This window comes from Solea senegalensis, linkage group LG10, assembly GCF_019176455.1.
Source record: "Solea senegalensis isolate Sse05_10M linkage group LG10, IFAPA_SoseM_1, whole genome shotgun sequence".
NCBI lineage: Eukaryota > Metazoa > Chordata > Actinopteri > Pleuronectiformes > Soleidae > Solea > Solea senegalensis.
In genome coordinates this window covers 15,579,711-15,594,670 of record NC_058030.1, presented here as the reverse complement: position 1 = coordinate 15,594,670, position 14,960 = coordinate 15,579,711, and the positions used below count along the sequence as shown (strand labels likewise).

Below are 14,960 nucleotides of genomic sequence, written 5' to 3'. Positions count from 1 at the left end.
CATGCATCGAGCAGCACCCTCGCGTGTTCGTTTGTTTCCATGGTTTACCAGAGAAATGTTTTTATTGTTTGTAATTTATGTTTGTTAATATGTCATAGACGGGAGAAGTCGTTGTCGGCCTCAAATTACGAGTACGGAAAACATGGAGATCTCGCGCCACTTCCGGCGGAATGAATCGTTGAATTTTCTTGTTACACAACGTCTTTGGCGACACTCGTGTTGTGTAAAGCTTTTTTGTCAGAGCCATGATCATTCCGTGTGAGGTTTGGGAGGATGAGCAGTTCGACCAGCGGGATATATTTGTAATTTGACCAAAGGTGAGGTCTGTTTCCTGTGATGTTTTATCCAAACCCAGACTCGGTTTCCTTGATGTGGTTTGAGCACTGGATGAGCACACACAGAGTCATCTGGTCAAACATACAAACATATGGTCTGTGTTTGGGCTACAGCTGTGAGCTTTAGCTTTTTGTGTACACTTTCGTCTGAGCAGTACAGTTTTGTTGAGTCAATGTGAAAGAATGTGTTGTAGAAAACTTATATATTGTTATGTGTTGAATAGTAACATATTTAGAAGACAAAACAGAGTGGGGGTGGGGGTTTAGAACAGAGAAGTGTATTCATTTAAGGTTCAGAGTGTTGCATTTGGGGGTTTACTAATAGAACTTGAATGTATCACCAACAGACATGTTTGTATATAGTTGCTGTAACACAAAGTTAGTTTGTTTGCAGCCTTAGAATGTGTCTTTTACATGTACTTTAGACAAGGGCCTTGCTTTACAGTGGCTGCCATCTTTGGCTGCACTGTTTCTACAGTAGCCCTACAGTAGTAGGGACAAACCAGTCAGCACATGTGTTTCACATTTTGGAGTGGAAGCTTACTACACAAATAAAGAAAAACAACATCCTTGTCACTATAGTGTATTGATGTATTTGGGATCTTAGTTCTATGGGAATTATGTTCACCCAAAATAATCATAACAGTTCCTTTTTTCTTCTTCTTTCGTTAGACATTGTGCAGCTCTTTAACTCGTTAGCCTATTTATCAGAAGGTTGTTGTAGTACTTACATTTTGATATCACTGGTCTATGTTCTAATCAGATGAGCAAGGACAGACACACAGACTCAAGACAATCTCTCCATTTCAGCTCTGCCCATATTGATATACATTTTGTTGTGTTTTTATTTGTATGTCTTGTTCTCATTTTTAAGTTTCCTTGCAGCATGATGGGAGTACCTGAGTGATTGATCAAAGCCTCATGTGACACTTCAGATTTAGTTGTAAGGCTGTAAAGAGAGACCAGTGGGGATTTATGTGAAATGTTAAAATTACATTAATGAGCAATAGCACCAACAATTCTGCTTACATTAAGTGTTGTTAATGCCAGCTATGGTCCTGGATGTGTCAGCCTTGACTCAGACACTTTTATTTTGTGCAGCTGTAACCTTCATCTCGTCCAACAAAAATGCCTGAGGGACCAGAGCTCCACCTCGCCAGCCTCTACGTGAACAAAATGTGCGATGGAGTGGTTTTTACTGGACCAGTCAGAAAATCTGAGGTCAGCAAAAGTCCTGATGTGCCCTTCACCTGTGAGGCCTACCGCATCACAGCTGCTTCCAGAGGGAAGGAAGTGAAGCTCACGCTGACGCCCGTCAAGAGTGATGCTCCTAAACAGAGGGTGAAAGCAGGACAGGCAGCCCTACCCATGGACATCGTCTTTCGCTTTGGGATGTCCGGTTATTTCCGCTTCACCTCAGAGGATGAGGTTCCCAAACATGCCCATTTGCGTTTTCATTCCAAAGAGAAGCCCTGCAGAGTGCTGAGCTTTGTGGATACACGTAGGTTTGGCAGCTGGCAGCCCAATGGGACATGGCAGCCTGTCAGAGGGCCCTGCATCATGTTCGATTACAAAAGCTTCAGGTTAGTAATTCTGTGTGTCACATTCTGAGTGCCCCTCCTTTTCAATCAGTATCACTGCCACACTTACATGTTAATTACTTTTGCAGGGAGAATGTTGTGTCTCATCTGTCTGACCGAGCCTTTGACAGGCCCATCTGTGAAGTTCTCCTCAATCAGAAATACTTCAATGGCATCGGCAACTACCTGAGGGCTGAAATCCTTTACAGGTGATTAACACACAGAGACATGCAAAGAAAAATCAGGTGCAACAATCCAGTAAAACATAGTGCTGTGGATAAGTTTATTTACAGATGATTCTGCTGTATCTTATTGAAATTATTGAATAATTGAAGTGTCACCCTGTCATCGTAATATGTTTGACAAATGATGATATAAAATTAATAAATCCAAAATATTTTATTGACAATCAAATTAGAGACAATTTCGAACCCTAACCCTTATCTGTAAGTCATTTGGCTGCAGAACACATGTGGTGAAATCCCATGGAGACATAAGAACACGTTAACAGCTGAGAGAGGCTCTAGTCAAACTGAAAATTTTCTGAAGATGAAACACGTGCAGCTGGAAGGTTAGCGGTTGAAAGAACACAGGCAGGCACATGCATATGTTAGGCAGCATGGTACTGGCAGATTTAGAGTTGTTTAATTGCTGGTTTATGTGAGGAATCGTGGTTAAACTATAAATGATCTTGATATTCCCGAATACCACCATTACTGCTCGAAAACTCTCAATTCTCTCAAGGTCGGTTTTCCTCGGATAAGAAATGAATAAATGAATGAATTCTTTCACCACTCATGGTGTGGGAGTGCTATTATGATTCAGACACTGAAGACAGAGTCTTTTTGTTTTACAAGAGAACAAGGTCTATTTTCTTCCTCTTTCAAGGTTGAACATTCCGCCCTTCGTGCCAGCCAGGACCGCCCTGGAAGGCCTTGGTTCAGAAGATGTATACGAGAGTGACAAGCATGTGAAACAAGAGATTGAGCACTCGAAGGTGACACATTTTTGAGATTATCAGACACTTAAAAACATTATCAATTTCCATTTTCTAACACAAATTCTCTGCATCTTTACTCAAGACATCAGACACAACAAAAAGGAAAGTGGTGAAAGAGGAGATGGGCGACCTGCTCAGACTCTGTCATACAGTACCACTGGAGGTGGTGCACCTAGGTAGGCCATCATGCGTTTGTTTGCAGGTTTATTGTAAAACTCAACTCAAAGAGTTTGTTAGTTTGTGGAGATGACACGGATTCATTTGCCAGTTAAATGCTTTCTTGGTTTTAGGTGGAAAGGGCTATGACCCCGAGAAGGCAGACTACTCTGACTTTAAGGCGTGGCTTAAGTGTTACTATGTGGATGGAATGAAGTCCATCCGAGATCATAATGGGAGAACTATGTGGTTCACAGTGAGTTAAAGGGGATTTCTGTATTTTTTTATCTCTGGATTAAGATTTCTTTTATGTCACTAATAATAACTGTACCATTCTAATTTAAGGGAGATCCAGGCCCCATGGCACCTAAAGGTATGAAGTACTTTGAGTACATTACTAAGAATCTGAGCTGAGATATACCTGACAACAATCTAACTTCCATGTCATCCCTGTAGATTCAAAGTCAAAGAAGGCAAAAAAGAGAACAAAGACAGATGACGACCACGATTACACAAACAAGAAAAAGGTACTTGTAGATTCATAGTCTTTCTATGCTTGGACTATAATAATCTCGAAAGCTGTAACTCTTAAAACTGGTTTGATTTCATTAGTTGACCAGGAGTCGCTCTGAAGGCACCGCAAAGAAAAAGGAGGTGAAAAAGGAAATTGTGACCAATACACCAAAGAAAGACAAAGTCGTCTGTTCAAAGGAAGCCAGGCCCAAGAGGATACAGCCTGCAAAAGTAAACAGACCTCGGCGTGAAATAAGTTCGACTGCACGTAGCCGGAAGAGCAGCAGTGTTGAGTCAACAGAAGGTGGGCTTTTGCTATTCTCTCTAAATGAAAAAGAAAGTCCATTATCGTAATATCGAAAGAGTAAAAATATACAAATCCATTTTGTTGCAGGGTCACAGAGGCGGAGCAGCAGAGTTACCAGACAGAGCAGCAAATAACAATTTACCATTTTATATATTTTAAATAAAACCATGTTTCTACCCACATTCTGCAAGGGTTTGATTTGGAAAGAAATTATGAACGTTGTCAACAAATAGGAAAACAATGCCAAGGCCAGTGAAAGATCTGACACCAGAGCCAATGATTTTACCTTCTTTATTGGAATGTTGATCGTCACATTGCCTATACTTATACCTATGAATACATCATATCACATACATTTTTATCAATATTTCATATGATTACCCTGAGTCTGGGTGTTCACAGGATGAGGAGCAGTGACACGATTTGAAAGGGGCCAAACGTCAGAGTGATTTGCCCTGAAGTAATGTTTGCTGGCTGTGTGGGATCCTGTCTCTCCAAGAGGTCACAGCTGAAAGAGGAGAAAAGGATTAGCAGACAGTGACCACCTGTCAAAGAGCACTTAATAGGGAATAAGAGACTCACTGCCAGGCTTCCTTCACTGGAAGGGTGGTGGAGAGAATTGCTGTGACGCTGCTCCCATGTGACTCATAGAGTCGGACTACAAGTCCTCCCTCCCTGTCCTCGGCCTGTTAGAGTAAATGGAGAAATTAACACTAAACTGAGTAAATTTGAGTAAGTGACATCAGAAGGTTAAGACCAGTGTTAATTGGATACCTGTTTAATGGTTTCCAGGATCACGGCTTCAGTACTGACAGAAAAGGCACTCCAGGGCACAGCGTCGGTAGCGCACTTCATTAACCTTAAAGGGAAATTAAGGTTGTATGCGCACTGGATTACAGAGGCATCCTGGAAGGATCCTGTATAAGACAAATTTGTGTAAAGAGTTGCACTGTCACACTGTTGAATGATCAAAAATTGATAGACAAAGGGACTAGTAAAACCTGTGTGTGGCATAATCGCATAGGTGAAGTGGTGAGTTCCCATGTCAGCATTGGCATCTGGGGCCTTTGGTGCTCTCAGTCTAAGACAAAGAAGACCTTTGTCAGATGGGCTCATGATTTAACTGAACTACACTGCAACTGTGTATGAACAATGGTAAACCTCACAGGGAAAGTGTCATCGTGTTCTTGTGGACTGAGTAGCCGTATTTGCAGTCGTTCAGCAGTGCAACTCCAAAGTTGTGCTCTGACAAGTCGGCCCACTTGTGACCCCAAACCTGAGAGAGAAACCGTGATGCAAGGCACTTACAAAACCAATTATTACTCAAATTTCTAACATCTCTGACATCTAAAAATGCTATTGGGATCAGTGTACCTCAAATCTGGCCCAGTCCCATGAAGTGTTTCTGTGTGTGGGTCTCTGCAGATGTCCAAACTGTATCTCATATGTAGCATTGGGGCTGTGCACTCGCACCGGGAACTCCACCTTCAGAAACTTGTGCGACTCTGCCCACTTCACCTGAAAGTGAATCATGTAACATTGGTTATTTTTTGGGCGTCGCAGAAAAGACCTCTAGATTTCTCTGGGGGTTAAGTACCTCTGTTGTGAATTTGATGAAAGGACACATGGCGTCCATGACAATGTTCTGTGTGATGGTGCTTTCATCACTTATCCTGAGGGTGAAGCGGACGACGCCTCTTAGTCCACCCGAGGACACCACATGAACAGGCTCCACCACCTGCAGCACTGGCTTCCTGTAGGGCCACAGTTTTGACATGTAGAGAATCTGCAAACACACTGATATGCTTTAAGGTGGTATAATATCGATGAGAGAGCAAGGAGTGGCACCTTGTCTGAAGATGGTAGTCCATTACATCCCAGGCGTCCCAGTACAGAGGGATGTCATCAAACATGACAAACTGGTTCCCAGAGCAGTCGTCAGAGATGGACTCTCTGAAACCGACACAGCGTGAGACAGATGTCAGACGTGTTCGTGTGTGTGTGTTGCAGCAGCAGGTGTTTCATGTGGTTACCTGTTTGCTTTGATCAAACACAGTGATGCCAAAGTCCCATCTTCATTTACAACAGCCCTTAAAATCCCGTTCTCCATGACAACAGTGCCGTGGGTCTGTAATGTTAGCAAACAAAAAATTGACACGCATCCAATTAAATCATCTTAATAACAGAAAACAGGAAAGGATCAACACACTTCAGAACTCCTACTCAAAAGAATGTTGTTTTTTTTACCAGTACCTTTTCAAGCACAGTAGTTTGTCCCTTAGACTATAAAAAATTAAAAATCACACAATGTACACACCTGCTGTCTCTATTAATATTGACTGAATGAATATCATCACTGGATATATGGTGTTATTCCCTTATTAATAAGTCAATATACTGGAGGCGCCACTAATAGTTGTAAGAGAAAAACTGATTATTCGTCCTTCTTTAAATTAGCAACTTAGGTTCCGAAGCACAAACCTAACAATTCAGTATACACCAGCTGAAACTGGCAAATCACAAAGGCCTCTGTGTAACCCTGGCACCCATACTTTGTCTACAGAGTGTCCCTCGTTATATCTTTGTTGAACCTAACCTAACCGGGGCAAAGGACCGATAACGTGACTACAGGTCCTCCCCAAGGTCAACTCTAGGTATCAGCAGAGGAAGGCGCCAGATCTATCTATCCATCCATCCATCCATCCATCTATCGCTGGCAGTAAATGACTGAGCGGATCCTTTTTTTTCCTCTAATGTTGCCAAGGAAATGAAATTACAGCATGAGTGAAATAAATAAATTCAATTTCACACAGGAAGCACCTGAACAGTGACGGAGACTGGAGTCACAGGCTGTGTGTCTTTGACAGGAGATAAACCAACACTTGGAACGGTTACCAGAGCTGCAGGGACACAGATACAACACAGCATCAGATGTGAGGCTGTGGTTTTATAAATGATAACAACACACAATATAATATATACTAAAAATATATACTAATAATAACATACCAAGATCAGGTTTACCAGCACCATCTTCAAACTCGATGACTTCATGTCGTTCCCAGGGCAGAGAGTTGAACACACCACTGCTGTTTCCTTTTGACCCCAGGGCTCCACATGCCTCGTGCAGCAGTGCAGTGCCATCACTACTGATGTCTGAAACATATGTTGATGTTAGTTTTAAAAAAACAAAAAAAACAACCTGATATCAATGCAGGTCGGATTTTAATGGACAGCTGCTGTGATGAGAACAGTACCTTCATAATAGCGTAAAGCATCCTGCACAACCATCTCTATACAGCTGCCGGGGATCACATCATGGAACTGGTTTAGAAGAAGTAGCCTGAAAGAGAAAAGGAAAATAAAAAATTTGAATGAAGTGAATAACGTGGATATTTAATAATTCTAATCATGAAACTACAACAGGTGTCTGGACCTCCACAGCTCTTGCAGTTTTTCCACGGGATACTTAAATGTGTTGTCCCGACACCGTGCCAAGCTGCTGGCTACCTCTACATCATGAAGGAGAGTCTCACATCGACGGTTCCCTTGTTTAATCTGGAAACATCAAAGCAAAGGCGAATATAATTCCACACTTTTAATATTGTTATGAAGCATAACTTTTAACTCAGTTTTAGAGTCCAACACTTCTTTTGCAGAGTGCCGGTCACAATACTACATCTGAATATATGCACATTTCTCTCCTTTTACTACTCACATATGTACAGTATCTACTAGTAAGATATTGTACACAACATCTAAATCAATAAAATGTCCCAGTCAGTTTGTCTATTGCTGTAATATATTAACAATTCAAAAATATTTATGCTTTTTATAGCTGTACAATGTTGACTACTGATGTTATCATTCTGTTTTGTTGTTCATATTTCTCTGAGAAATCCCATTAGTGTTTGTTCAAATAAGTATTTTTCAGGATTTTACAATGAGGACTGTGGCCAGACATTTGTTCTACCTGTGCCTGGGTGGTGTATGTGCCATTGTGCAGCTCCAGAAAGAGCTCTCCAGTCCAAGTGCACAGCAGAGCCGAGTCAGACTGAAGCCGTGAGAAAAGCTTGTCGGGACATGACGTCAGGACTCTTGAGACAAACGTAAGAAGAATAGTAGATGGAAGTGAGCAATGTCCTCTCTGGTATCACTCCTTTGCTTTTCCTTCTGACTAACATGTACTTGTAGTAACATACTGTAGACGTGACATCAGCAGACAGTACAGTAACTCATTACATATTTTGTAAACTTGGGATGTTTCCTGTGTGCCGACACACCCCTTTGAAATCCCACAGTGACGATAAAGTAAATACACAACTACTAATTTAACTGTGGGAAGTGTTTCCTGCCCAGTGTGGGCTTAGTCATTGTTGCTGAGTGATGCTGATTGTAAGGATAAAACCAGAACTGACTTTGGTAGCCCATCTGTATCCTTGACCCGGTGCAGTCTGTCTAACATCAGTTGTGTGGGTCCGCCGCCACCGTCACCAAAACCAAACAACAGTGCACTGTGATTGGCTCTGCCTTTATCTTTGTTGTTCTTTAGTGTTTTGACAAGCTGTAGGTAGAGGAAGAAAACACAAGTTTTGGGAGAACAACAAATGATCTCTTCCCAGGAGCGACCTTCAAACTATCATGTCCAGAAAAAGAGACAAAACTCACGTCTTCAATCTTGCCCTTCATTTCATAGGAATTCCCAGGTGGGAAGTGTGTTAAAACCTTGGACCCATCCAGACCTTCCCAGAAAAATGTGTTGTGCTTTCGGAAAAGAGAAATCAAAACTGAAAACCAATGCATTTCAACCTTTTACAGCTAGAGTGGGCCATACCCACATCACTCACAGGAAATATGTTGACCAGATTCCAGCTGAGCTTCTGCGTCAAAAAGTTGGAAATGCCAAAACCCTGCATGATTTGAGGAAGCTGAGCAGAGTAGCCAAATGTATCTGGAAGCCAGAACTAAAAAGAGGCATATATCACATACTCATCAGGGAGGATATTGTTATTAACTCCAGTTATATTAATGTGTTTTATGATTCCTCACCTCTTTGCAATGGATCCCAAACTCTTGGTTAAAGAAGCGTTGGCCTTGCAAGAACTGTCTGACCATGGACTCACCTGAGGGCAGATTCCCATCCTGAAAGGCAAATGTGTCATGAGAACATGATGTAGAGTATCAAGGAAATTATATATGATTAGGTCATGAGACATAGTTGATGATGTGTGACTTATTCTGAGATCATAGTTACCATTTCCACCCATGTTCCTCCAACCGGAATGAACTGGCCTCTCTTGACGTAATGTTGTATCTGGGAGAAGAGTCCTGGGTACCAGCTCTTTACCCACTGAAACTGCTGGGCCTTGACAAGATGAGAAATGATTTGAACTGCAGTTGTCTGCTCAGATCTGTACAACATGTATGGCTCGTATAAAGCTATAGTGTGAATGTTTGAAATTACTTGAGAGCAGGTAAACACAAAGTCTGAGTTCCTCTCCATCAAACGGATCACTGTCACCCAACTCCGGCCACATTTACGAATGGTCTCTTCATATGGCCACAGCCAGGCTTTGAATGAAGGAAGAGCCATTAAAATGAGTTAATCTATGAGCTTCTTCAAGTTGTTTTCCCAGGTTTAACAACATGTCACTTTAGACATGTTGAAATCAATAAATATGAAGTAAGAAGATTCTGACCACACTGTCAACACCAGATGGTGGTGTTAGACAACCGTTAATAATGACGCACATTTCAGTCTGTGAACTGACACTCGGCTCCACATAATAATGTAAAATAAATTGAGACCTGAGTCTATGTGGCAGTGACCCATTGCGTGGACAGTGTGCTGGCTGTCTCCGTTCCTTTGGCTGAAAAATTTGTCAGCCAGAACGTGTGCTTTGGTGAAAGAGCTGGAATCAGAAGGGTCGCAGAGGTTGACCATCTCATTCACAGTGAAGAGCGCCTGGTAGCCTCGCTGCTCTCCTTCTCCTAGTTCCTGTGAGGAAAGAGTTGAGAATCTTGACTTGACTCCAATTCATTCATTCTCAGAGAAAGTGATGCACACAGTGTTGCGTGTCAGTACCTTCACAATGTCAATAAGCATCTCGAAATCAGTCAGCAGCTCCCTTACGTCTCGGTTAAAAACCACCAGCTCAGCTTTGTGTACAGAAAACTTCTTGTTTGGGTCTGGAGCTGCAATAAAGTTCCCTTGACCAGCTCCAAAAAGCCCATTACAGGCCATCTCTATAAAGAGGGTGACGCTAAAGAACAAGAAAAAAAATGAAAGAGAGGTGCCCAAACATTCAGAACACCGAGGTGGTTACAGAAGTAGCAGTGAAATGTAATGTAACCAACCTATGTGGCTGGTCATCTTTTAGACATTCAGACAGGATGTAACTTGTCTTCTCGCCGTCTTTTGTCAGCCCCTGCAGTCCATACAGCATATTATATATCACAATCAAATCTGCACACAGGCTACACAGAGGATTTAGTTTTTTAATCTGATGTATTGACTGCTACATTACCTGCACTGGTTCTCCATCTCTCCACACCATTGCTTCCCCATCACTTTCCCACAGAAGATGAACCTCTTTCCCTCTCCAGGACTCAGGGATTTTCAGGTTCACCTTAAACCAACATGTCCACCACCTTGAACAAGCATCGAGGTTGGATTAGTGCCAAGAATTGGGGGAGTAAAAGGAACAAGGGTGATAAAATACAAGGTTATAATCCTCACGTTGGCCCAAAGGTATCGCCAACTTGATGAGGCTCAAAGGTCTGCTGAGAGGCTTCTGTAAAAGTGATCCGTTTAGGAGATAAGAAGCAGGAGAGGGACTCCAGCGGCCAAGAGTCTCCATAAAGTCTACAGAGAACATAAAGCAGAGTCAAGACTTCAATTCATCTTACTTTTACACACAGGGTTTAACAGTCAGACCCTCAATGAAGGAGGAAGAACTGAAAAATCCATTCACGAAGCACATTTGTAGCCAGCCATTCAAAAACTTAACAATGCTCCAACTGTGTAACAAATATTCTGCTCCCACTTAGAATTCAACAACAACACGCAACTAGGTTTAAAATGCTGTTGCTGCGTTTATTTACATGTTTACAGTTTGTTTATTAATATAGTTAAATATCAGACACATTGACCCATTTTAGTAACATACGAGAGCCTAGACATTATATATGTATATATATATATATATATATATATATATATATATATATATATATATATATATATATATATATATATATATATATATATATATATATATATTATTAAGTATAATAATGCCTCCTACCCTCCACAACATACGTCTCTACTGGAAGCAGCATAAACGTTTAGTTATATATATAGTTCATTTGTTTGGGATGAGTCTTACCGTCCTCTTAAGTTGCAGTCAGTGAAATAAATATCAGAGACAAACTTCTCCGCTCTCTCGAGGAGAGTGCGTCTGTTCTTCAGCACAGGCTGGTGATACATTACTTACACTATAACACACACACGACTGTGTGTCTGCAGCAACAACAATAACAACAACGTGTACTCAAATCCCCTCAGGTCGCTCCAAGACCCGGAAGTGAAAGAAATAAAACATCTTGTTATTACACTGCAGGCAATAAAACACTAGATGGCAGTGCTGTTCAACAACTAGCAATAGCGTCACTCCTGCTTCAAACCCGAACAGAACAGAGAAAATTATGTGTAGTAGTAGTGGTAGTATCAGTAGTAATAGTAGTAGTAATAATAATAATAATTAGATAAGATATACTTTATTGTCTTTTGCACAGAACATTGTCTTACATTCCCCATTCAGACAATCGTAGACGGACGTACGACAATGTCAGAGCCAACAATTCTGCTACAATTCTATAACATGTATTAAAATTCAAAATTGACATATGAAGTCCCTAAGTTATAACAAATTACAAACTGAATGTGGTTTAAACGTACTTAACACTCTCCCTAGATGTAGTAGTTATAACAATAATAATAATAATCATAATAATAATAATAATGCAATCAAATATATCATAGAAAAAATAGGTCGCTGCTCAAAAAGAGAAACCTGAAATTGTATTCAATTTTAATTGAGACAGAGGTTGTCCAGTTATTTACGCAAAACCATGGCAAGAATAAAATAAAACAAAATAAATAAATAAATTATATGTACAAACATAAGAGTGGCATTATTGCTGCTGTTATTAAATATACCATGAAATGAGGCCGCGCTCAGAGCTGGTCAAAGGTTTGTAGTGAACACAGTCACTCCAACCTTTCTTTACAGTTCATGTTATCAAGTAGTCAGTGTAATCAGTGTACAGTGTCTAATGTTCAAGTAAAAATAACAGGTTCTGTGCCATAAGCATGCAAATACAATCAGCGTGAAGATATAAAAGAACGTAAAACAGCCTCAGATGTAATAACTTGAGTGGTTAATTTCACAGCCTACAGTCCAACTGAGAAGGAGTGCAGGGGAGTTAGTCTTGTGATCGGACTGACAGGCCGAGGTCAAGGGCAAAGCCCACATGCAGCCTGAACAGACAAGAGCCTTTCTTATTACCGCATTGTTCACAGGGAAGGAGCTGTGTGTTTCTGTGTTTATACCCAGCTTTTATAATAAAATCCATGAAGCAGCACTAAATACAGGCTTAGTGGAAACGTGGTACAGCCCATCCCTCTCAGGGCAACCTACCATCAAGAATGATGGTTGACTCCTTATCCCCCTATTGTTTGGACTGTGGTTGGGGTTTCCACTGTACCAGGATGGCGCAAGGGAATGGGTGCCATGGTCTGACTTGACCTGAGGTTCTCACCAGTTCAGCTTTGGCCTCGCTGTGTCGGCCTGGAAGCGTCATGGCTTCTCCTCTTCAGAGACTGACCACATCAGGACAGATAAATGAAGAGGGATTAGAGAGTCAAGCTTTTCCTCTTGTTTTAAGGAAGTAGTTGTAGAGCAATTTCACAACCTTTTTAACGTCCAGCATGAATGCCCATCAAGGTCTTCCTGCCACAACACAGCAAAGGAAATCCAGACTGTGGCTTGAGAAAAAAAGAGCTTCCAAAAACCAGAGCAGCATGCAAACCTTATAATGTGATCTATTGAAAACTGGCCTGCTTTCACTGTCCAGACTGACCCACAGGACAATTTCACATGGCATGAGTGGTGCAATAGGACGACAGTGAAGTGAGTTCCTTTGAGACAAAGTTCTGGGCGATGAACTTCACTCATGAGTCATACTCATCTCTCTCCCTCGCTTTGGCTTTGTCCTGTTCAGCAGCAGATCTAAAGAAATGATAGAACCATAAGACGGCCAGAATTTTAAAAATTATTTAAAACATGCAGTTTTATTGTATGTTTCCATTGTTAATTTCATGGTTTATAGATTGTCTTGTTTGTTATTTATCTTACATGATATGATAAAAGAAAAAGGTGATTTATGCAGCTCAGGGTTAGGGTATCTTCTTTGTCTCCTTATGTTTTCTGTTTCAGCTGCTCATTCCATTTGCACAAGATATTAGCAGTTAAAAAGCATTAAAAAATGCAAATAGACTGTCACACTTAGCCTTTAAACTTCTATCACTGGGGAAGTGGAATCCACAGGTAAAAAGTCCCCAGTTGTGACTGCTTCATGGTCAATACTTTTAGTGCTTTTTACTGTCCGAAATAAGTGATATTAGCACATATAACTTACTTAGGTTTGTTCATTTTATCATCAGAAACCAGTATTGACCAAAGTCATCATGTCTCCACAGGAGTCACTAAGGATTCGGTTAATTTTATTTCAGCTGATATCCAACTGAATGTATATACTGCAATCATAATCATGTCATTTCATCCACTATGCATCTGTTTTCTCCTGACAACAAAGATCATTTGAAAGACTTTGCTCAGTCAGACCCAAACATTTTCCAGATTCTGTTTTGTCTCTGATTCATTTGGATTATTATGCATTCTTCAAAATCATTTCTTAAAGTTAAATCTCATATGTGGTCTTCACTGTGTGCCATAATAAAATGTCAAATTACACAGCAACAAAGCAAACGGAGGAAAATGTTCTCCAAGGCACCACTCATCTTTTATAGAAAACCACAATTATACATAATGGGCTCATAATTTACACGTCATACTGTCATGGCTGACAAAGAACGGCACAAGTGAGTCTACATTCCTGAAACAAATGAGGACACAACCCCTGTGAAGTCCTTCATTCTTTTTGTGAACCTTAGATGTACAGTTCAGTTAAGGCTAACCATTCTGTAAATATCCCCAGCATGTGTCCAATTCATACATATTTATACCTCGCCCTATAAAATGTGTTGTGGTTAGAGCACAATTTGATCCCCCCCAAGATAGTTTTACTATTTCAGCTACATTTTTGGGGAGATGGGCGTGTTTGTGCCCATCTTAGACATCGTAATGTGTCACATACCAGGTTTAAGCATCTGTCAAACATGGTGACAAAGTTATTTTCTCTATATGTAAAAAAGTAGTCACAAACAATAATGACAATAATATAGGAAATGATTTCAGGAAACACACATGTGTTCTTGTATTATTTTTGCACTTTGTTTACCTGTTATGCCGTAATAGACAGTATAGTAAAGAGAAAAGGAGCACAAGTCCCAGTGCAGAGCCCAGCAGAATGAGAGCCAGTAAACCTGCAGAACACATAGTCAACACAAGCAGAAGATGATGTGATAACTGTGACGTGTTTTTCTCCAGGTGAGCTTTTATGTGTAATATGGACTATACATTTATGCCAGTAATAGGTTTGTTTTTTAACTAGCAAATATCATTTCCTCTTAAAGGAATACTTCACTGATTTGCATTTAGCTTTGTATTACTAGAATAGGGGTAGTATTTTTGAAAATTGTGCTTCCCAACCTCAGTTTCCCCCTCTTTTTGTTGTTACGTGCCCACCAGTGACAGAAACTGCAATGCTAATTCCACAGCTAATTTTAGACGCACTCATAAACCTCATTCCCATAATGTAAACAATGTCCGCCATCTTTGCCAGCAGTTACGCTAACAGGGCTAAGTGTCACTGGTGGTCACGTC

At 40.7% G+C, this 14,960-nt stretch overlaps 2 protein-coding genes across 2 annotated transcripts; one reads left to right on the top strand and one right to left on the bottom strand.

Moving 5' to 3' along the window:
• Positions 1 to 4,073, top strand: neil1 (nei-like DNA glycosylase 1). Its single transcript, XM_044035839.1, has 10 exons — positions 1 to 317; positions 1,437 to 1,918; positions 2,005 to 2,124; positions 2,804 to 2,912; positions 2,998 to 3,091; positions 3,206 to 3,327; positions 3,417 to 3,444; positions 3,528 to 3,598; positions 3,684 to 3,888; positions 3,979 to 4,073. The coding sequence occupies exons 2-10, from the start codon at positions 1,464 to 1,466 to the stop codon at positions 4,023 to 4,025; spliced, it is 1,251 nt and encodes a 416-aa protein (XP_043891774.1). The 5' UTR covers positions 1 to 317; positions 1,437 to 1,463; the 3' UTR covers positions 4,026 to 4,073.
• Positions 4,074 to 4,168: 95 nt separating this feature from the next.
• Positions 4,169 to 11,466, bottom strand: man2c1 (mannosidase, alpha, class 2C, member 1). The gene is made up of 26 exons (XM_044035838.1): positions 11,280 to 11,466; positions 10,631 to 10,756; positions 10,419 to 10,542; positions 10,249 to 10,319; positions 9,977 to 10,154; positions 9,700 to 9,889; positions 9,356 to 9,462; positions 9,146 to 9,256; positions 8,941 to 9,033; positions 8,739 to 8,855; positions 8,560 to 8,655; positions 8,310 to 8,455; positions 7,865 to 7,988; positions 7,328 to 7,449; positions 7,149 to 7,234; positions 6,901 to 7,047; positions 6,712 to 6,791; positions 5,925 to 6,019; positions 5,740 to 5,844; positions 5,489 to 5,645; positions 5,266 to 5,409; positions 5,058 to 5,167; positions 4,893 to 4,972; positions 4,666 to 4,808; positions 4,474 to 4,577; positions 4,169 to 4,399 (listed from the first exon to the last, which is right to left on the bottom strand). Exons 1-26 carry the CDS (start codon positions 11,378 to 11,380, stop codon positions 4,288 to 4,290), a joined length of 3,069 nt encoding a protein of 1,022 aa, XP_043891773.1. The 5' UTR covers positions 11,381 to 11,466; the 3' UTR covers positions 4,169 to 4,287.
• Positions 11,467 to 14,960: the final 3,494 nt, after the last annotated feature.

Excerpts from the sequence above, each read along its gene's own strand:
- neil1 (XM_044035839.1), top strand. The coding sequence starts at position 1,464 with ATGCCTGAGGGACCAGAGCTCCACCTCGCCAGCCTCTACGTGAACAAA. Across the intron at positions 3,092-3,205 it reads ACTGGAGGTGGTGCACCTAG|GTGGAAAGGGCTATGACCCC; the intron begins GTAGGCCATCAT and ends TCTTGGTTTTAG. Across the intron at positions 3,328-3,416 it reads GGAGAACTATGTGGTTCACA|GGAGATCCAGGCCCCATGGC; the intron begins GTGAGTTAAAGG and ends TTCTAATTTAAG.
- man2c1 (XM_044035838.1), bottom strand. The coding sequence starts at position 11,380 with ATGTATCACCAGCCTGTGCTGAAGAACAGACGCACTCTCCTCGAGAGA. Across the intron at positions 6,792-6,900 it reads TGCTGGTAAACCTGATCTTG|CTCTGGTAACCGTTCCAAGT; the intron begins GTATGTTATTAT and ends GTGTCCCTGCAG. Across the intron at positions 5,646-5,739 it reads GACTACCATCTTCAGACAAG|GAAGCCAGTGCTGCAGGTGG; the intron begins GTGCCACTCCTT and ends GTGGCCCTACAG.